This window comes from Schistocerca nitens, chromosome 3 (assembly GCF_023898315.1).
Source record: "Schistocerca nitens isolate TAMUIC-IGC-003100 chromosome 3, iqSchNite1.1, whole genome shotgun sequence".
In the NCBI taxonomy this organism is placed as follows: Eukaryota; Metazoa; Arthropoda; class Insecta; order Orthoptera; family Acrididae; genus Schistocerca; species Schistocerca nitens.
The window spans coordinates 881085548-881102635 of record NC_064616.1 but is presented as its reverse complement, the minus strand read 5'-3'; the positions used below and the strand labels follow the sequence as shown (position 1 = coordinate 881102635).

General features: G+C 46.0%; 1 protein-coding gene across 2 annotated transcripts in view; it reads right to left on the bottom strand.

Annotated features, from left to right (window-relative positions):
- The window catches only part of LOC126248924 (microphthalmia-associated transcription factor), a 385226-nt gene that overhangs the window by 317256 nt on the left and 50882 nt on the right, over nucleotides 1-17088 (bottom strand). The window contains exon 1 of one of the 2 annotated variants that reach the window (XM_049950420.1): nucleotides 3004-3233. The exons of the other annotated variant lie outside the window; for it this stretch is intronic. Within the exon in view, the coding sequence (XP_049806377.1) occupies nucleotides 3004-3224 (221 nt within the window). The 5' untranslated portion in view covers nucleotides 3225-3233. Of the gene's footprint in view, nucleotides 1-3003; nucleotides 3234-17088 lie in introns of those variants that run through there. 2 annotated transcript variants of the gene reach the window in all.

The window sequence follows — 17088 nt, the reverse complement described above, 5'->3', positions numbered from 1 at the left end:
ATTTAGTGACAGGCGATAAGGAAATCGTTGTTCATCTATGCCACTACATTATTATTATTATTAATTATTATTATTATAATGATTTAGTGACAGGCGATAAGGAAATCGTTGTTCATCTATGCCACTACATTATTATTATTATTATTATTATTATTATTAATGATGATGATAATGATTTAGTGACAAGCGATAAGGAAATCGTCGTCCATCTATGCCACTACGTTATTATTATTATTATTGCTGAAGTCAAAAAGGATAGTTACGTTAAAATACGTAAACGCCTAAGGGGTCTGTATTACGCTTCGTATTTTAAAAAAATTTAAGGATACGTTCAACAAATTGTGACCCGTACCGACTGCCACGAAAGCTTTATCATAATGAAGGAAACATTCTGTTCTCTATATTAACAATACTTCACGATTTCCTATTAAGGAATTTTGTGACTGCAGGCAGATGGCAAATTTTAGTTATTCTTGCAATGTGTCTGTAAAACTGCGAGCATTTCACATCTCTTTTCCATTTGTGGATGCCTCTGTCAACTTCTTCCTTTGTTATTTTCGCTTTAAAATCTAATCTATAGCGCTCTCAAAGATGGATTACTATTAAAACAGACACAAACCAAATAACCGGCTCCGGAGTTGAAGAATCAACCCAGCATTCGTTCATAGCGACACAGTATATATTATGCGCCTAGACTGAAATGGTTGCAGTAGAATTTGAAAAAGGCTCCTCCGGAGTGCAGAGGACAAAGTTCCAGCACTTCGCCAACTCCTGGGGTGAACCCTTGACGAGCCTATTCATTAATGCTGAATCACACAGTATGACACAACAGTATCTCACGTTGGGTCTACTAGAAGCTCGCATAGGCTAATATCCTTGACGGAATTACTGTAGAAATCAGTAGAAAGCACTACATAAAATTTATAAGTTTCAAACTGATAAAAAATGGATTATTTATTTCTTGATGACAAGTTATCTGACAAAATAAGTACCCTTTCCCGAACGGCTAAAACCGATTTTAACGTTAGAAATATATGTTCTACGGCCCATCAAAGTCATTTCTCTGTAACACAGCATAATCACTGCTTGACGGTTAGGTCACCTAAAGACTCAAAACGCAGAAGTCGTCGAAGGAACAATTTCGCGTTACAGTTAGTCAAAGATGAGGCATTATTTGGCAAAAACTAAACATTTGCTTGAATCGGAATGATTAACATATGCCACAGTCACACAGTCATATTTCCCAACATACGAATTCTTGTGTAGTGGTACGTTCTTCCATTACACGTCAGGTAAGTGTAAAGGTGGACTTGCAAGTGGTTACAAGAATGGGATAACTCGTTGCAAAAAATGTGATGACTGAGGCTTTTGATACTGGAATACTGCAGTGCGGCACACAGAAAATTAATGAAGCATGTCCACGCATCGTGATGACTTGACCGAACCTAAACACTTCCAATTCGTTAAGGAATAAGGGATGAACGTAAGGCAATATACCAATTTCTATTTTTGGAAATATGACTGTGTTACGGTACTGCAAGTGTGAACACACACAGTTTCAAGCAAATATTAAGCTTTTAAAAATATTTTTTGTCGATTGTATTCCTCAGCTTTTATAAATTCTAGAAATGCTAACACGCAACACCTTAGACTGCTGTTCAGTTTATTCTTTATTTTACGGTCGGCTTAAATCAAAGACTATTATTCAGCACAAATTTGTGTTAATAGCAAGAGGTATATAAACAAAATAAAAGAAAATTTCAAAAATACATTAGTTATAAATATTATATTGACAGTTTATTTATTTATGCAACTCTTGCCGTCAACAAAAAATTGTGCCGGATAATGGTCTTTGGCCGAAACTGGTTGCACAATAAGAAGATAAACAGCAGCTTGCGGTGTTGCACGATATTTTTTCTACAGTTTGGCTTTTTGCCAAGTAGCACCTCATTTACGAGTTTTGCTAATATGGTGGTGGTAACTATACGTTACACGATATAATTCCTTCGGTGATTCGTGCTTCTGAAGTGTGCAAATGTAGAGTTTCAGAGATAAATACCTTTATGATCGGTAGAAATCCTTTTTAATCGTTTCCACACACACGCTTGGTATCCTGTTTCAAGACTGTTAAAAATACAAATAAAAACACAACGTAATAAGTTACTTTACAGGAAACAATCAGACCTGAGTACTGAAGTGTCGCCGATAGGAGTGGCCGAGCGGTTCTAGGCGCTACAGTCTGGAACCGCGCGACCGCTACGGTCGCAGGTTCGAATCCTGCCTCAGGCACGGATGTGTGTGATGTCCTTAGGTTAGTTAGGTTTAAGTAGTTATAACTTCTAGGGGACTGATAACGACAGCAGTTAAGCCCCATAGTGCTCAGAGCCATTTGAACTGAAGTGTCAAGTTCGTGCTTGTTCACTTCGCATTTTAGGAGAGGGATGTTGTCATAACGTTACCAAAATATCTTTGTGCAATCGAAACGGTAACTATGTAATTAATGACATACTAATACTGCCAATCGGTGGCTTTTACATCCCATTTGTCGCTTTCTGCTGAGGAACAGTTCCCGACCCACACAGTCATTGCACTACAATGCAACTACTGAGCGAGGTGGCGCAGTGGTGAGACACTGGACTCGCATTCGGGAGGACGACGGTTCAATCCCGCGTCCAGCCATCCTGATTTAGGTTTTCCGTGATTTCCCTAAATCAAACCAGGCAAATGCCGGGATGGTTACTCTGAAAGGGCACGGCCGACTTCCTTCCCCATCCTTCCCTAATCCGATGAGACCGATGACCACGCTGTCTGGTCTCCTTCCCCAAACAACCAACCAACCAACTACAATGCAACTACACGGTGTGACGCAACTCGTTATTTAATTCGTAAAGTAGTTCTCGTGACGCGAAAAAAAGGTTGCGACAGCGCAACTAGTGGTGATACGGAGCACACGCAATATCGGCCCTCGCCGGCACTGGCAGAATCCCGTGGCGGTTTGTTTACCAGGTGGGACGCGGCGGCACGACGACGGCGGGCTCAGTGACGGCCGGGGTGGTGGCGTCCATGATGCTGGGGTCCATGTCGAGGATCATCTTGAGGTCCTCGTCGATGCCGATGTTGACGCGCACCGAGTGCGCGCGCGGCGCCAGCACGGAGTCCATGCGCCGGATGATCTCCTGGAACTCGCTGAGCTGCCGCTGCGTGTGCGCCGGCGTCGCCTCCATGCCGCGCCGCGGTCGCGCTCGCACTGCCCGGCGCAGACTGCCGCCCAGTACGCGCCGCCGTGCGCGCGCACCGTCACGGCTATTTCTGCCATCCTCGCCTCGTCAAAACTCTCCGCCCGGATACTTTAATTTTATCCGAGAGACTTTGCCTATAATTTAACCTGACAGGCGGCAACAGCCCTAAGCAACAACAGACTCCGAACGATCGGAAAATTTCGGCTCCGGCGCCCAAATTATTACGGTATTTCGGAATATTCGGAGCTCACTACTCGAGCCTAAACTCGGACACGAGCTCACTACAGACCACATACCAGACTGAGGTCGCTGAAGGTAAAAACTTCTGAATTATTAGACTGCGTCACGTTCGTCTTCAAACTACTACACTACTGGCCATTAAAATTGCTGCACCAAGAAGAAATGCAGATGATAAACGGGTATTCATTGGACAAATATATTATACTAGAACTGACATGTGATTACATTTTCACGCAATGTGGGTGCATAGATGCTAGGAAATCAGTACCCAGAACAACCACCTCTAGTCGTAATAACGGCCTTGATACACCTGGCCATTGAGTCAAACAGCGTGTACATGCCCATGCAGCTTCCACACGATACCACAGTTCATTAAGAGTAGTGATTGGCGTATTGTGACGAGCCAGTTGCTCGGCCACCATTGAGCAGACGTTTTCAGTTGGTGAGACATCTGGAGAATGTGCTGACCAGGGCAGCAGTCGAACATTGTTTGTATCCAGAAAGGCCCGTACAGGACCTGCTTAGCCCAGCGGCGCTGCAGTCATGGACTGTGCGGCTGGTCCCGGAGGATGTTCGAGTCCTCCCTCGGGCATGGGTGTGTGCGTTTGTCCTTAGGATAATTTAGGTTAAGTAGTGTGTAAGCTTAGGGACTGATGCCCTTAGCAGTTAAGTCCCATAAGATTTCACACACATTTGAACAGGACCTGCTACATGCGGTCGTGCATTATCCTGCTAAAATGTAGGATCTCGCAGGGATCGAATGAAGCGTAGAGCCACGGGTCGTAACACATCTGAAATGTAACGTCCACTGTTCAAACTGCCGTCAATGCGAACAAGAGGTGACCGAAACGTGTAACAAATGGCACCCCATACCATCACGCCGGGGGATACGCCAGTATGGCGATGACGAATACACGCTTCCAATGTGCGTTCACCGCGATGTCGCCAAACACGGATGCGACCATCATGATGCTGTAAACAGAACCTGGACTCATCCGAAAAAATGACGTTTTGCCATTCGTGCACCCACGTTCGTTGTTGAGTACACCATTGTAGGCGCTCCTGTCTGTGATGCAGCGTCAAGGGTAACCGCAGCCATGGTCTCCGAACTGATAGTCCATGCTGCTGCAAACGCCGTCGACCTGTTGGTGCAGATGGTTGTTGTCTTGCAAACGTTCCCATTTGCTGACTCGGGGATCGAGACGTGGCTGCACGATCCGTTACAGCCATGCGCATAAGATGCCTGTCATCTCGACTGCTAGTGAAACGAGGCCGTTGGGATCCAGCACGGCGTTCCGTAGTACCCTCCTGAACCCACCGATTCCATATTCTGCTAACAGTCATTGGATCCCGACCAACGCGAGCAGCAATGTCGCGAAACGATAAACCGCAATCGCGATAGGCTACAATCCTACCTTTATCAAAGTCGGAAACGTGGTGGTACGCATTTCTCCTCCTTACACGAGGCATCACAACAACGTTTCACCAGGCAACGCCGGTCAACTGGTGTTTGTGTATGAGAAATCGGTTGGAAACTTTCCTCATGTCAGCACGTTGTAGGTGTCGCCACCGGAGCCAACCTTGTGTGAATGCTAATCATTTGCATATCACAGCATCTTCTTCCTGTCGGTTAAATTTCGCGTCTGTAGCACGTCATCTTCGTGGTGTAGCAATTTTGATGGCCAGTAGTGTACTTCAATAACAAGATCGTTGGTGTGACCATTTCCGCAGCAAGTATATAAATATTGGTTTATTGTATTAGTCCGTGTGATTTTTTGCTATCTTTCTTGTCCAAATCTGAGTTTCCTCTGATCTGTTGGTACGAGGTTAGGTGTGTCATGTGTCACAGCCGTGGATGGTCTACCCGACCGCTGGAGCTCCGCCGAACCGCCTTCTGATGGCATCGCCCTCCGCGCCCAGCGATTAGCTGTACTTCTGTCGACAGCAGATGCTCCATCGACTTTGCACAAACGTTTGTATGTATTCCCCACGTTTTATTTCTCTGCAGTGAGAAATTCAATGACGGCACATTGCTTGTAACGTAGATCACCTACAGACGCCATTTTGAAACTGTCCTGCAGCTACGGTATCTGTCGTAAATGACGGAAACTTGTCGCACTTCAAATAATACATACATAACGTTCCGCATTCGTAACATTATTTCTGGGTGAAAAAAAAAAATGCGGTGCATTACTTTCTAGGCAACCCACGTGGTTACATATTTCGTTTTCGTGCACTAAATTACGTGAAACAGTTTATTGCTGGTTTGGTAATAACTACCGATTAATCCCAGAGAACTGAATGTTTTTTTCCGTCACAAAACTGTTTCTTAAAGAATCGCCAAGTTATGAAGTGTTATGAAAAAAAAGTGTTGGCAGTTCTCCCGAGGTAAATCTGAAGTTCTCGCCACGTTAGCAGTGTAGTGTTTCACATCATCCAGCTTACGAAAACGAAACAAAATATCTCGACATAAATATGTGACAATTTTTGACAAATGAAGTGGAAATGCACCCTGTAACCCATGACCAGATAGAGGAAACGTATACCTGGGCACGAGAGACGAGTAACTAAAAACAATCCACTGAAGATGCCTTTTATATTACATCTACATCCATACTCCGCAAGCTACCTGACGGTGTGTGGCGGAGGTACCTCTATCAGTTCTCCCTTCTATTCCAGTCTCGTATTGTTCGTGGAAAGAAAGATTGTCGGTATGCCTCTGTCTGGGCTCTAATCTCTCTGATTTTATCCTCATGGTCCCTTCGCGAGATATACGTAGGAGGGAGCAATATACTGCTTGACTCCTCGGTGAAGGTATGTTCTCGAAACTTCAACAAAAGCCCGTGCCGAGCTACTGAGCGTCTCTCTTGCAGAGTCTTCCACTGGAGTTTATCTATCATCTCCGTAACGCTTTCGCAGTTACTAAATGATCCTGTAACGAAGCGCGCTGCTCTCCGTTGGATCTTCTCTATCTCTTCTATCAACCCTACCTCGTACAGATCCCACACCAGTGAGCAGTATTCAAGCAGTGGGGGAACAAGTGTACTGTAACCTACTTCCTTTGTTTTCGGATTGCATTTCCTTAGGATTCCTCCAATGAATCTCAGTCTGGCATCTGCTTTACCGACGATTAATTTTATATGGTCATTCCATTTTAAATCACTCCTAATGCCCACTCCTAGATACTTTATGGAATTAACTGCTTCCAGTTGCTGACCTGCTATATTGTTGCTAAATGATAAGGGATCTATCTTTCTATGTATTCGCAGCACATTACACTTGTCTACATTGAGATTCAATTGCCATTCCCTGCACCATGCGTCAACTCGTTGCAGATCCTCCTGCATTTCAGTACAATCTTCCATTGTTACAACCTCTCGATATACTACAGCAACATCCGCAAAAGCCCCAGTGAACTTCCGATGTTATCCATAAGGTCATTTATGTATATTGTGAATAGCAACGGTCCTACGACACTTCCCTGCGCCACACCTGAAATCACTCTTACTTCGGAAGACTTCTCTACATTGAGAATGACATGCTGCGTTCTGTTATCTAGGAACTCTTCAATCCAATCACACAATTGGTCTGATAGTCCATATGCTCTTACCTTGTTCATTAAACGATTGTGGGGAACTGTATCAAATGCCTCGCGGAAATCAAGAAACACGGCATCTACCTGGGAACCCGTGTCTATGGCCCTCTTGAGTCTCGTGGACGAATAGCGCGAGCTGGGTTTCACACGATCGTCTTTTTCGAAACCTATGCTGATTCCTACAGAGCAGATTTCTAGTCTCCAGAAAAGTTATTATACTCGAACATAATACGTGTTCCAAAATTCTACAACTGATCGACGTTAGAGATATAGGTCTATAGTTCTGCACATCTGTTCGACGTCCCTTCTTGAAAACGGGGATGACCTGTGCCCTTTTCCAATCCTTTGGAACGCTACGCTCTTCTAGAGACCTACGGTACACCGCTGCAAGAAGGGGGTTAAGTTCCTTCACGTAAAAGCGAACTGGTATCCCATCAGGTCCAGCGTCCTTTCTTCTTTTGAGCGATTTTAATTGTTTTTCTATCCCTCTGTTGTATATTTCGATATCTACCATGCGACAATCTAGAGAAGGAACTAAAGTGCAGTCTTCCTCTGTTAAACAGCTTTGTAAAAAGACATTTAGTGTTTCGGCCTTTAGTCTGTCATCCTCTGTTTCAGTACCATTTTGGTCACATAGTGTCTGGACATTTTGTTTTGATCCACCTACCGTTATTAAAGGCGAAAAGCGCCCGGAACGTAAATAAATATTACACTGTCCAGTCACATTAATGTGACCACCACGTATATTATACATCAACGTGCAATAACCACTCTCACACCGCAGAAAGGCAGCGCTAGCAGTGGAGGGTATATAAAGCGTATTGGGGGCGGGGCAGAAAATGTGCAGTCGTCGGCGGAATTGGAGAAGTTTATCTGCCCTCATAACGGCATGATCGTTGGCTTTCAGGACAAGAGGGAAAGCATTTCAGAAACGGCAAAACTGCTCTCCGCAGCAGGCGCCTGGTTTATGCGCTCAGGGTGACTGCAGTTCATCGGCGACGAAGGCTGCTATTTTCACGCCAATACCGCAATTGGACGTCCACTGATTGGCGACTGGTGGCGTTTTTAGGTGAATCACGTTTCATGCTACATCGGCGTGAAACGTCTGAAAGCAAGCACCCTTTAACAATCATCGGAAGGGTCCAGACCGAAGGCATGAGCGTTGTGGTCTGGCGAACGTTTTCGTGCCATTCCCTGGGCGATCTAGTCATTCTGGAAGGCACAGTGGATCAACATGCAGTTTGTTTTTCCTCAGCACGATGGCATCTACCAGCACGACAATACAACATGTAACCCAGCTCGCAGCCGATGTGTGTGGTTCTAAGAGCACCAAAATAAGTTTACCATAATCCCGTGGCCACCAAACTCTTTGCATTTAAGCCCAGCAGAGAATCTGTGGGACCATCTCGTCGGACTGTTCGCGCCATGGATCCTGAACCAACGAACCTAGCGCAGCAGCAGGCACTGGAATCGGCGTGGCTCCACAATTCCGTCTGAGCTTCCAGAGCCTCTCTTCCTGCACGTCTCGTAGCAGCCTGCGCTGTAAAATGTGATTATACAGGCTTCTGACAGGTGGTCCCATTAATGTGACTGGACAGTGTATGTTGCTGCAGGAAAACACGTTTGAATTCATAAAATGAATATGGCTTCAATATTCGTTTCGAGCCCTCTGCTAGGATCTTTTTCAGGAGTCTTCTAGTGCCCCGTTTGGCTGAACACTACAGAAATCCAATTTTTCCACTTTTGTTATTTCATTCCCCGGGCCCCATATGGGGGAGGGGAGGGTGCTCATGTTGAAGTTTACTGATGTGTGAAAAAAAAACTTTGATAGTTTGTAAGCAATTAGACACCAGTTTCATATTTGTATCTTACTTCTAGCCTGAGTTATCAATTTATGTAATCTAGGAAAGACTTTTTGGACACTATTGTAGATTATTGACGTGGTGGGAAGATCCGTGATGGCGGACGGCGATGAGTGGCAGTGATGTAGATAGCCACAGAAGCGGCGCGAGAACGACGACGACACGTTGCGGGCGAGTTGTAAGCGATGAGCAAGTGGCCGGCGACGAAGTGTCTCCGAGACGTCAGCAACACACGGCGACGGCGGCCGCGAAAACAGGGAAATGGCGGCAGCAGGTACGCGAGGACGAAACATGGCAAAGACAGGAAACGGCGACAAACAAGGCTGCACCTATCAACACGGCACTAGAGGGCGACTCTAGCCAGACTTGACAGGCGCGGCGAAGCAGCAGAAGGGTAAAAGGGTGGCAGCAATCAAACTAACACTAGAGAGTGGTTCCAGTCGATCTAGTTGATAGATAGCGAGAGTGTGGGATTCCAACCCTCGGACGTAAAAAATCAGTGTCGTATTCACTTATATAAGGACGTTTTCCCACGTTTGTATGGAACAGGTAGCGTTATTGGGTTAAATTGTCCAGGCCGCAATTGATGGGCCATCGGCACTGGACAGATTGTGGTAACAGGCAGTGAAATGCAGGGGACGTGATTACCAAAATATTACTGTCGTGCCGCCGAGGTGGCTTACTGGTAGTTGTTTGTATCCCTAGCGCACAGATTAAGTTTGAAGAGGAACACGACGCTGCCTAGTAATCCGTATGATTTTACCTTCAAAGAAGGCCGCCACAGAAGCCTGCAAAGCTATGCTTAAAAATTCACCTATATATTTTATCCATAGCTAGATGTAAACGAGGCTGCGGTTGTAATTCAACAATTTAATAATTTAATAGAGTATTTCAGATCAATCCCTCTTACAATGTTAATCACATTAAAATTTCATAAAATTAGAAGTTACGCGTTTCGGAAGAACCAGTTTCTATTTTCAGACGCACACCATCACAAGACTCAGAATACCTCTACGAAAAACAGCTACTGTTTCTGAAAACAGGAGCTTGCTATCTGGAAATACGTCAATTTTAATGTGATCATATTTTAAGGTTAAAAAACATTAATATATTCGCTGTACTCCTTGCATAAAGAATCACATCATTTATTTCCTTCTTTCTACGACTCTTCATAACTGTCCTCTCGGAATATTCCAGGGCCGCCATCTCTCTTTAGCACAGAATGGTAGTCAGCCATTATCTTTGCATTCCACCTTCCCTTGGTGTCTTTTCATCTCTTTGATGACCTGGTGGAAGAGTTCTCCTTGTTCACTGACATCGACAAGATTCGCAGGGAAAAAAGTCAGTGTGTGAATGTGGAGAGTGAAGCCTCACACTCGTATTACGTCCTAATTTCATGAAACTCTGCATGGTTATTTTAACCCTGGTTTTATAATTTGGACGTCTGTTGTTGCCCATAGGTTGTTCACTACTACTTTAAACGAAAGCCAAGCCATTTTTCCCACTATATTCACTGTACATTCAAAGAAATTTTCTTTCACTAAATTTCTGGACTGAGGCCCCATAAGGACTCCTTCTTTAAGTTTCTCATAAGCTACTTTTGGAAATCTTGTTTCCGTGTAGAAGAGGCTCTAGTGAACTGTTTCAATAATCCAAGCTTGGTGTGAAAATGAAGTACTAGTACGTTGCTTAGTTGACCAACTGGTTAATTTATTACCTTCTGTGATCCGGGTTGGAGGCTTTTTTTTTTTTTGGGAGGGGGGAGGGGGGGGGGGCGCCAGTTCGTTGCCTTCCAAGTGCTTATCTTTGACTCAGCTGTCCCTCTCACAAATGGTACACGGCATTTTTGTGTAGCCGGATTGTCGACCGAGTAACAAGTCAATTACTTTCAAAAATCAAATGCTGTACAAGAATGCTTTTCATAGTTCATAAATTTCAACATAGGTTCGAGGTTTTCATTGTCTCCTTATGGTTTAATGAATGGGCAACATGAATTGAGCCAAACAAATTTTTATTATGGAAAAGTACACCTTTCTGGATACGTTTTGATGAGTCTATAAACAACCTCCACTGACTTTGATTATAAGCAACGTTAAAGAAATCCAGTATCCCCCAATATAACAAAAATAAAAATATAGCCTCGTCTTTATAGAATTTTACTAACACTTATTTTCTGTTCCTTTACCAAAAGAATGATTCTCCGCGTAGCATAGTCTAAGATGTTTTGCTTTCAGTCTTGACCGCAATTTGGCAGCATCTTTTTTTTAAAATTCAGGTCACGAGTTAAACAGTTTAGTTCGTTTCGACTTAATCATTCTGGTGCAGAACCTTCTTCCAGAGTGTAATAATCGCACCCATCACCGCACACATTTTCTGAACTGCTCTCTTGCTGGCATGCTTCGAGAATTGTATAGGTGGAATTGGTTTAGGAAGAGATTCACTATGCGCAGCTGGTCGTAATGCCGACGAAATGTTAGAATATTTTATATTCCCATTAATTTTTACGTTATAACCTTCAACGTTCACAAAAACAAATCTATGATATACATAAATCTCTGCGGCTCCCTTCAAACCGTAGGAACTGCGAAAGGCATTTCCTCATCCCCATTTTTCCGCTGTCTCAGCCCCTCAACACATTTACGGCATACCTTGAGAGGTATTACGAGATTTGTCTTGATCACCAACCCTTGTACCAAAGCATGCGAAACGATTAATGGTTCGTTGGTTTAAAAGGTTGGCGGGGGGGGGGGGGGCAAACTGAAGGTCATCGGTCCCTTTTTCCGAATAAAATAATTCCACAAGTGAGGGAGTAAAATAATCGAGATATACAAAATACAGCTGGAAGAAAGAAGAAAATCATAACAATGACAGAGAGGAAACAAACACTAAAATGGACAAAATCGGACAAGAAAACCACAGAGAGACGCAAGAAACATGAAAAGATCAAAACAAGAGAGCAGATTACCATCGCTAGCTAACCACGAGAATAAAAAGAATCCAGCCACTCTGCAACACATTAAAACCTCCACCCTAAAAGCACTAGTTTCGGATATGCCCATCTCCAGAAGCGGATTCCGCGTAGCCTGTTTGGCCAGCCTGTCGGCAAGTTCGTTGCCTGGGATTCTGACGTGTCCTGTGGTCCACACAAACACCACTGAACGACGGGACCGTTCAAGGGCATAGATCGACTCCTGAATGGACGCTACCAACTGATGGCAACGGTAGCATGGTCGATAGCTTGTAGGCTGCTCAAGGAGTCAGTAGACAGGAGAAATGACTCGACAGGGCATGAGCGGATGCGCTCAAAAGCACGAGACATGGCTGCCAGCTCTGCAGTGAAAACACTGCAGCCATCTGGCAAGGAGTTCTGTTCAATATGTCCTCCATGAACATACGCAAAACCTACGTGACCATCAGCCACCGAGCCGTCGGTGTAAACCATTTCATGGCCCCAGTACATGTCGAGATTCGAGAGAATGTGATAGTGGAGAGCTGCAGGGTTAATGGAGTCCTTAGGGCCATGCAAAAGATCCAGAAGAACCTGTAGCCTAGGTGTACACCATGGAGGTGTACGTGAATGGACCTCGAGGAGAGGTGGTAACGGGAAGGACTCCAGTTCAGACAGAACAGACTGGACACGAACCGCAATCATAAGCCCTTACCTGGGCTGCCGACGCAGGAGATGAACCGCCAGGGTTGGGACAGGGAGACAATGTAACTGGCGAGCGGTTGTGCACATCTAACCTTCAATGGAGGTACTCCGGCCTCCACTAGGTCCCTGGTCACCAGACTAGTTCTAAAACCTACCGTCGCTAGGCGAACGCCAAGTGTCGCACTGGGTCCAGTAAACGCAACGCTGAGGGCGCCGCCGAACCATAAACCAGACTCCCATGGTCAAGGTGGGATTGAGCAAGGGCTCTGTAGAGCTGCAGCAGAGTAGAGCGATCTGCACCCAAGTTGATGTTGCTCAGGCAGCAGAGGGCATTGAGATGCTGCCAGCACCTCCTCTTTAGCTGGCGAAGGTGAGGTAGCCAAGTCAATTGGGCGTCGAAAACCAGAACTAAGACTCGATATGTCTCCACTACAGTGAGTGGATCGTCATTAAGGTAAAGTTCTGGTTCTGGATGAATGGTGCGACACCGACAGAAATGCATGACACACGACTTCGCTGCTGAAAACTGGAAGCTGTGGGCTACAGCCCATGACTGCGCCTTGTGAATGGCTTCCTGTAGGCGGTGCTCAGCAACACCAGTACCGATGGAGCAGTACGAAATGCAGAAGTCGTCTGCATACAGAGAGTGTAAGACCGATGGCCCTACAGCTGCTGCTAGACTGTTAATACCCACTAAAAATAGAGAGACAATATGGAGCCCTGCGGAACGCCATTTTCCTCAATACAGGGGGAACTATGGGAGGCACAGACTTGGACACCCCACTCGTATAATGTGACAAGGATATGATGTCACCAGGTAGTGTCATTCGCTTTTTGCAAATCCAAAAAGATGGCAACAAGGTGTTGGCTGTTTGGATGGCAGACTCGAGGGACACAAGATTATTAGTGGTAGAGCAACCCAGGCGGAAACCGCCCTGGCACGAAACCAGTAGGCCCTGTGACTCCAGCACCCAAGCCAACTGCCGACACATCATACGTTCCAGCAGCTTACAAAGAATGTTCGTACGGCTGATGGGCCGATAGCTATCCATATCGAGCGGGCTTTTGCCAGGTTTGAGCACTGGTATAATGGTGCTCTCCCATCAGTGTGATGGAAAGACGCCATCGCACCAGATCCGGTTGAAGATCACGAGGAGATGTTTGTAGTCAGACGAAAGATGTTTAATCATCTGACTGTGGATCCGATCTGGCCCAGGAGCTGTGTCGGGGCAATGTGCAAGGGCGCAGAGGAGCTCCCATTCTGTAAATGGGTCGTTATAGGGTTCACTGTGGCGTGTAGTGAACGAGAGGACTTTCCATCCGCTGTTTGAGGGTGCGGAAGGCTGGGGGTAGTTCTCCAATGCAGAGGCTCGAGCATAGTGCTCAGCAATATGCTCGGCAATCGCGTTTGCGTCGGTAGATAACACGCCATTGATATTAATGCCATGGGCACCTGTTGAGGTCTGGTACCCAGATAGACGTCTGATCTCTGTACAGACTTTGGAAGGTGGAGTATGGCACCCAATGGTCGACACGTACCTCTCCCAACACTTTTGTTTCCGTCGTTTTATAAGCTGGCGAACGCGGGCACGGTGCTGCTTAAAGGCTCTTAGTTGCTCTAGGGAAGGGTATGTCGCTGTAGAGCTCGCCGACACTCTTTAATTGCCTCAGCAGCTTCCGGCGACTACCAAGTGACTGTCTTTCGCCGGGGCACCCTAAAGAACGAGGGATCGTGTTTTCCGCCACAGAAACGATTGTTGTTGTGACCTACTCAGCGACAACATCGATGACACCATACGGGGGAGATTCAGCGGTGTCAGCAGAGGTGAAGGCTTCCGAGTCTGCCTTGTTTATTAGCCCATCTGGGTAGGCGTCCATGGGCATGACGCCAGGGGAGAGACAGGAAGATGGGGAAGTGGTCACTGCCACCCAGGTCGACATGTGCTCTCCAGTGGATAGGTGGGAGAAGGCCACGACTGCAAACCGAGAGATCAAATGTCGAATATGTGCCAAGTGTCACACTTAAATGTGTGGGGGCACCTGTATTTAAGAGGCAGAGGTCGGGTTGAGACAGTAAATTTTCGACCTCAGCCAGTAAGCATGGCGTCACGCCGCAAGGAGTTATGCGCGTTTAAATCTCCCAAAAGGAGGAAAGGTTTAGGGAGTTGATCAATCAGTGCAGCCAATACGTTCAGGGGTACTGCACCATCTGGAGAAAGATATACATTGCAGTTCCTGCGACGCCCTTATGCTGACAGCCACAGCTTCAAGAGGCGTTTGAAGGGGCACAGCTTCACTACATAATGAGTTCAGGACATAGACGCAAACTCCACTGGACAATCTATTATAGTCGCTACGGTTCCTGTAATATCCCTTCTAGCCGCGAAGGGCATGTGCTCACATTGCCGCGAACTAGGTTTCCTGGAGAGCAGGTGTAAAGCTTAACTGTTGCCATAGCTCAGCCAGATGGTGGAGAAAACCGTCCTAACTCCCCTGGAGGATTACGTGATCGTGAGACTGGGAAGGCATGAAGCACTCAATGAGGCAGTCTACCCCTCAGGGTCACCTGCTGCCATTGGATGAGTACCTGTGTGATCGACATCCATTGTTTCTGAGGGTCCAGCGATATATAGGTCCTCAGCGGACGGCAGAATCTCGACCTCATCCTCGGACACAGAGCTTGTAGGTACTGGTGGTGTGGATGTCACTGCAGTGGCTTGGTTCTTTGCGGGCTTTTTCTTTTTAGGTTTCTCTCACTGCTCCTTAGGTTTGTCCAGCTGTGAGGGCTTCACTGATTCAGTCTCAGGGACTGAGGAGAATCCTGACACCCTACGACCAGCTACCTGTGGTTGCTTCAGCCACTGGCGGGTGTCAGCTTTGCCACTAGCAGAAACCTGGGAAGGAAATGACCCAACGGATCCCTTCTTCGGCTGAGAAGTGGGGACTGACGTCCCCAATGGTTGGGGGCTGTTGCTCATGAAGTAGGTTGTGCAGGAGCAACGGGGAGGGAAGTGCCCCCCACCATCAATGGGGCAGGTGGAGTCTGACGGCTCTGAGAGCACTCTGTACACAGCGGAATGGAAGATGGTAGAACCGTTGTCGTAGTGACAGCATAGGTTGACGTCATATGTGCAGGATGTAGCCTCTCATATTTTCTCTTAGCCTCATTGTAGGTCAGTTGGTCCAGTATCTTGTATTTCATTATTTTTCTTTCTTTCTGGAGATTCCTGCAGTCTGGAGAGTAAGGCTCTCTGCAGTTCACACAGATGGGAGGTGGAGTACAAGGAGTATTGGGATGCGAAGGACATCCACAATCCCAACAGGGGACACTGGAAGCACAGCAGGAAGACATATGGCCGAACTTCCACCACTTAAAGCACCACAGCGGCGGACAGATATATGGCTTTATGTCACAGCGGTAGACTATCACCTTGACCTTCTCCGGTGATGTGTCACCCTTGAAGGCCAAGATGAAGACACCGGTGGCAACCTGATTATCCCTCAGCCCCGGTGGACACGCCGGACGAAATGGACACCTCGCCACTCTAAATTGGCTTGCAGCTCGTCGTCAGACTGCAAAAGAGGACCATATTTAACCTTTTATGGGGTGTGATGGAAACAGAAACATTCCCCAGTTGGTCACAGATGAGTAATGCCCGTGACTAGGCAGAGGACGCTGTTTTGATCAAGACCGACACTGACCGCATTTTGAGTAAGCCCTCCAGCTCCCCAAACTTGTCCTCTAAATGCTCCACAAAAAACTGAAGTTTCATTGACAAACAAGATTCCCCATCAACTCTTGTATATACGAGGTACCAGGTTGAATCAGCTTTGCTGCCATCCTTAGCCTGGCGTTCATCTCATGGAGTGGCCAGAGAGGGGGAGGGGGGACGATTTGGGGTTGTATTTCTTTGCTTTGAAGTTACACCTTGATGACTTAGGGACTGCTGTTCTTTGACCATCAGCAAGAGATGATGTACTACACTTCATGGCGTGTCATCCACCGTGATGCCACCCACTCTGACCAGGGGTGAGATGAACGTGGAGTAAGGGTTTGAACGAAGTTCTATTTCGAGGAAGTGAAGCAATACGTGTCCTCCTGAGACCATCTCCCACTCTGTTGTTTAAAGAACATCAGTTCTTTTACATATTTCTTTGTCCACATTATTTGATTTGGATATACGTTATGCGTTAATGCTACAAATATATAATAAGTCGAAAGAAATTATCACTGGCCAGCGACAAGTGGTACGCGCTGCACTGTATTTCTGGATCATCTGATCACGCAAATCTACACGAACGTTCCTTTTGTTATAAAAAGTGATTACTTCTGGTTTATTTTCTTCTCTCGCGTCTTCATCAGTGGCACTGTCGTGATGTCTATTTGAGATTAGTCGTAAAGCCTTATTTCGATCTGATAGTACGACACAAGCGTGTACGGAGCCTTTTCTACAATCAGGCAAAACTAGGGGGAAAAAATTAATTTCAAATCTAACAGCG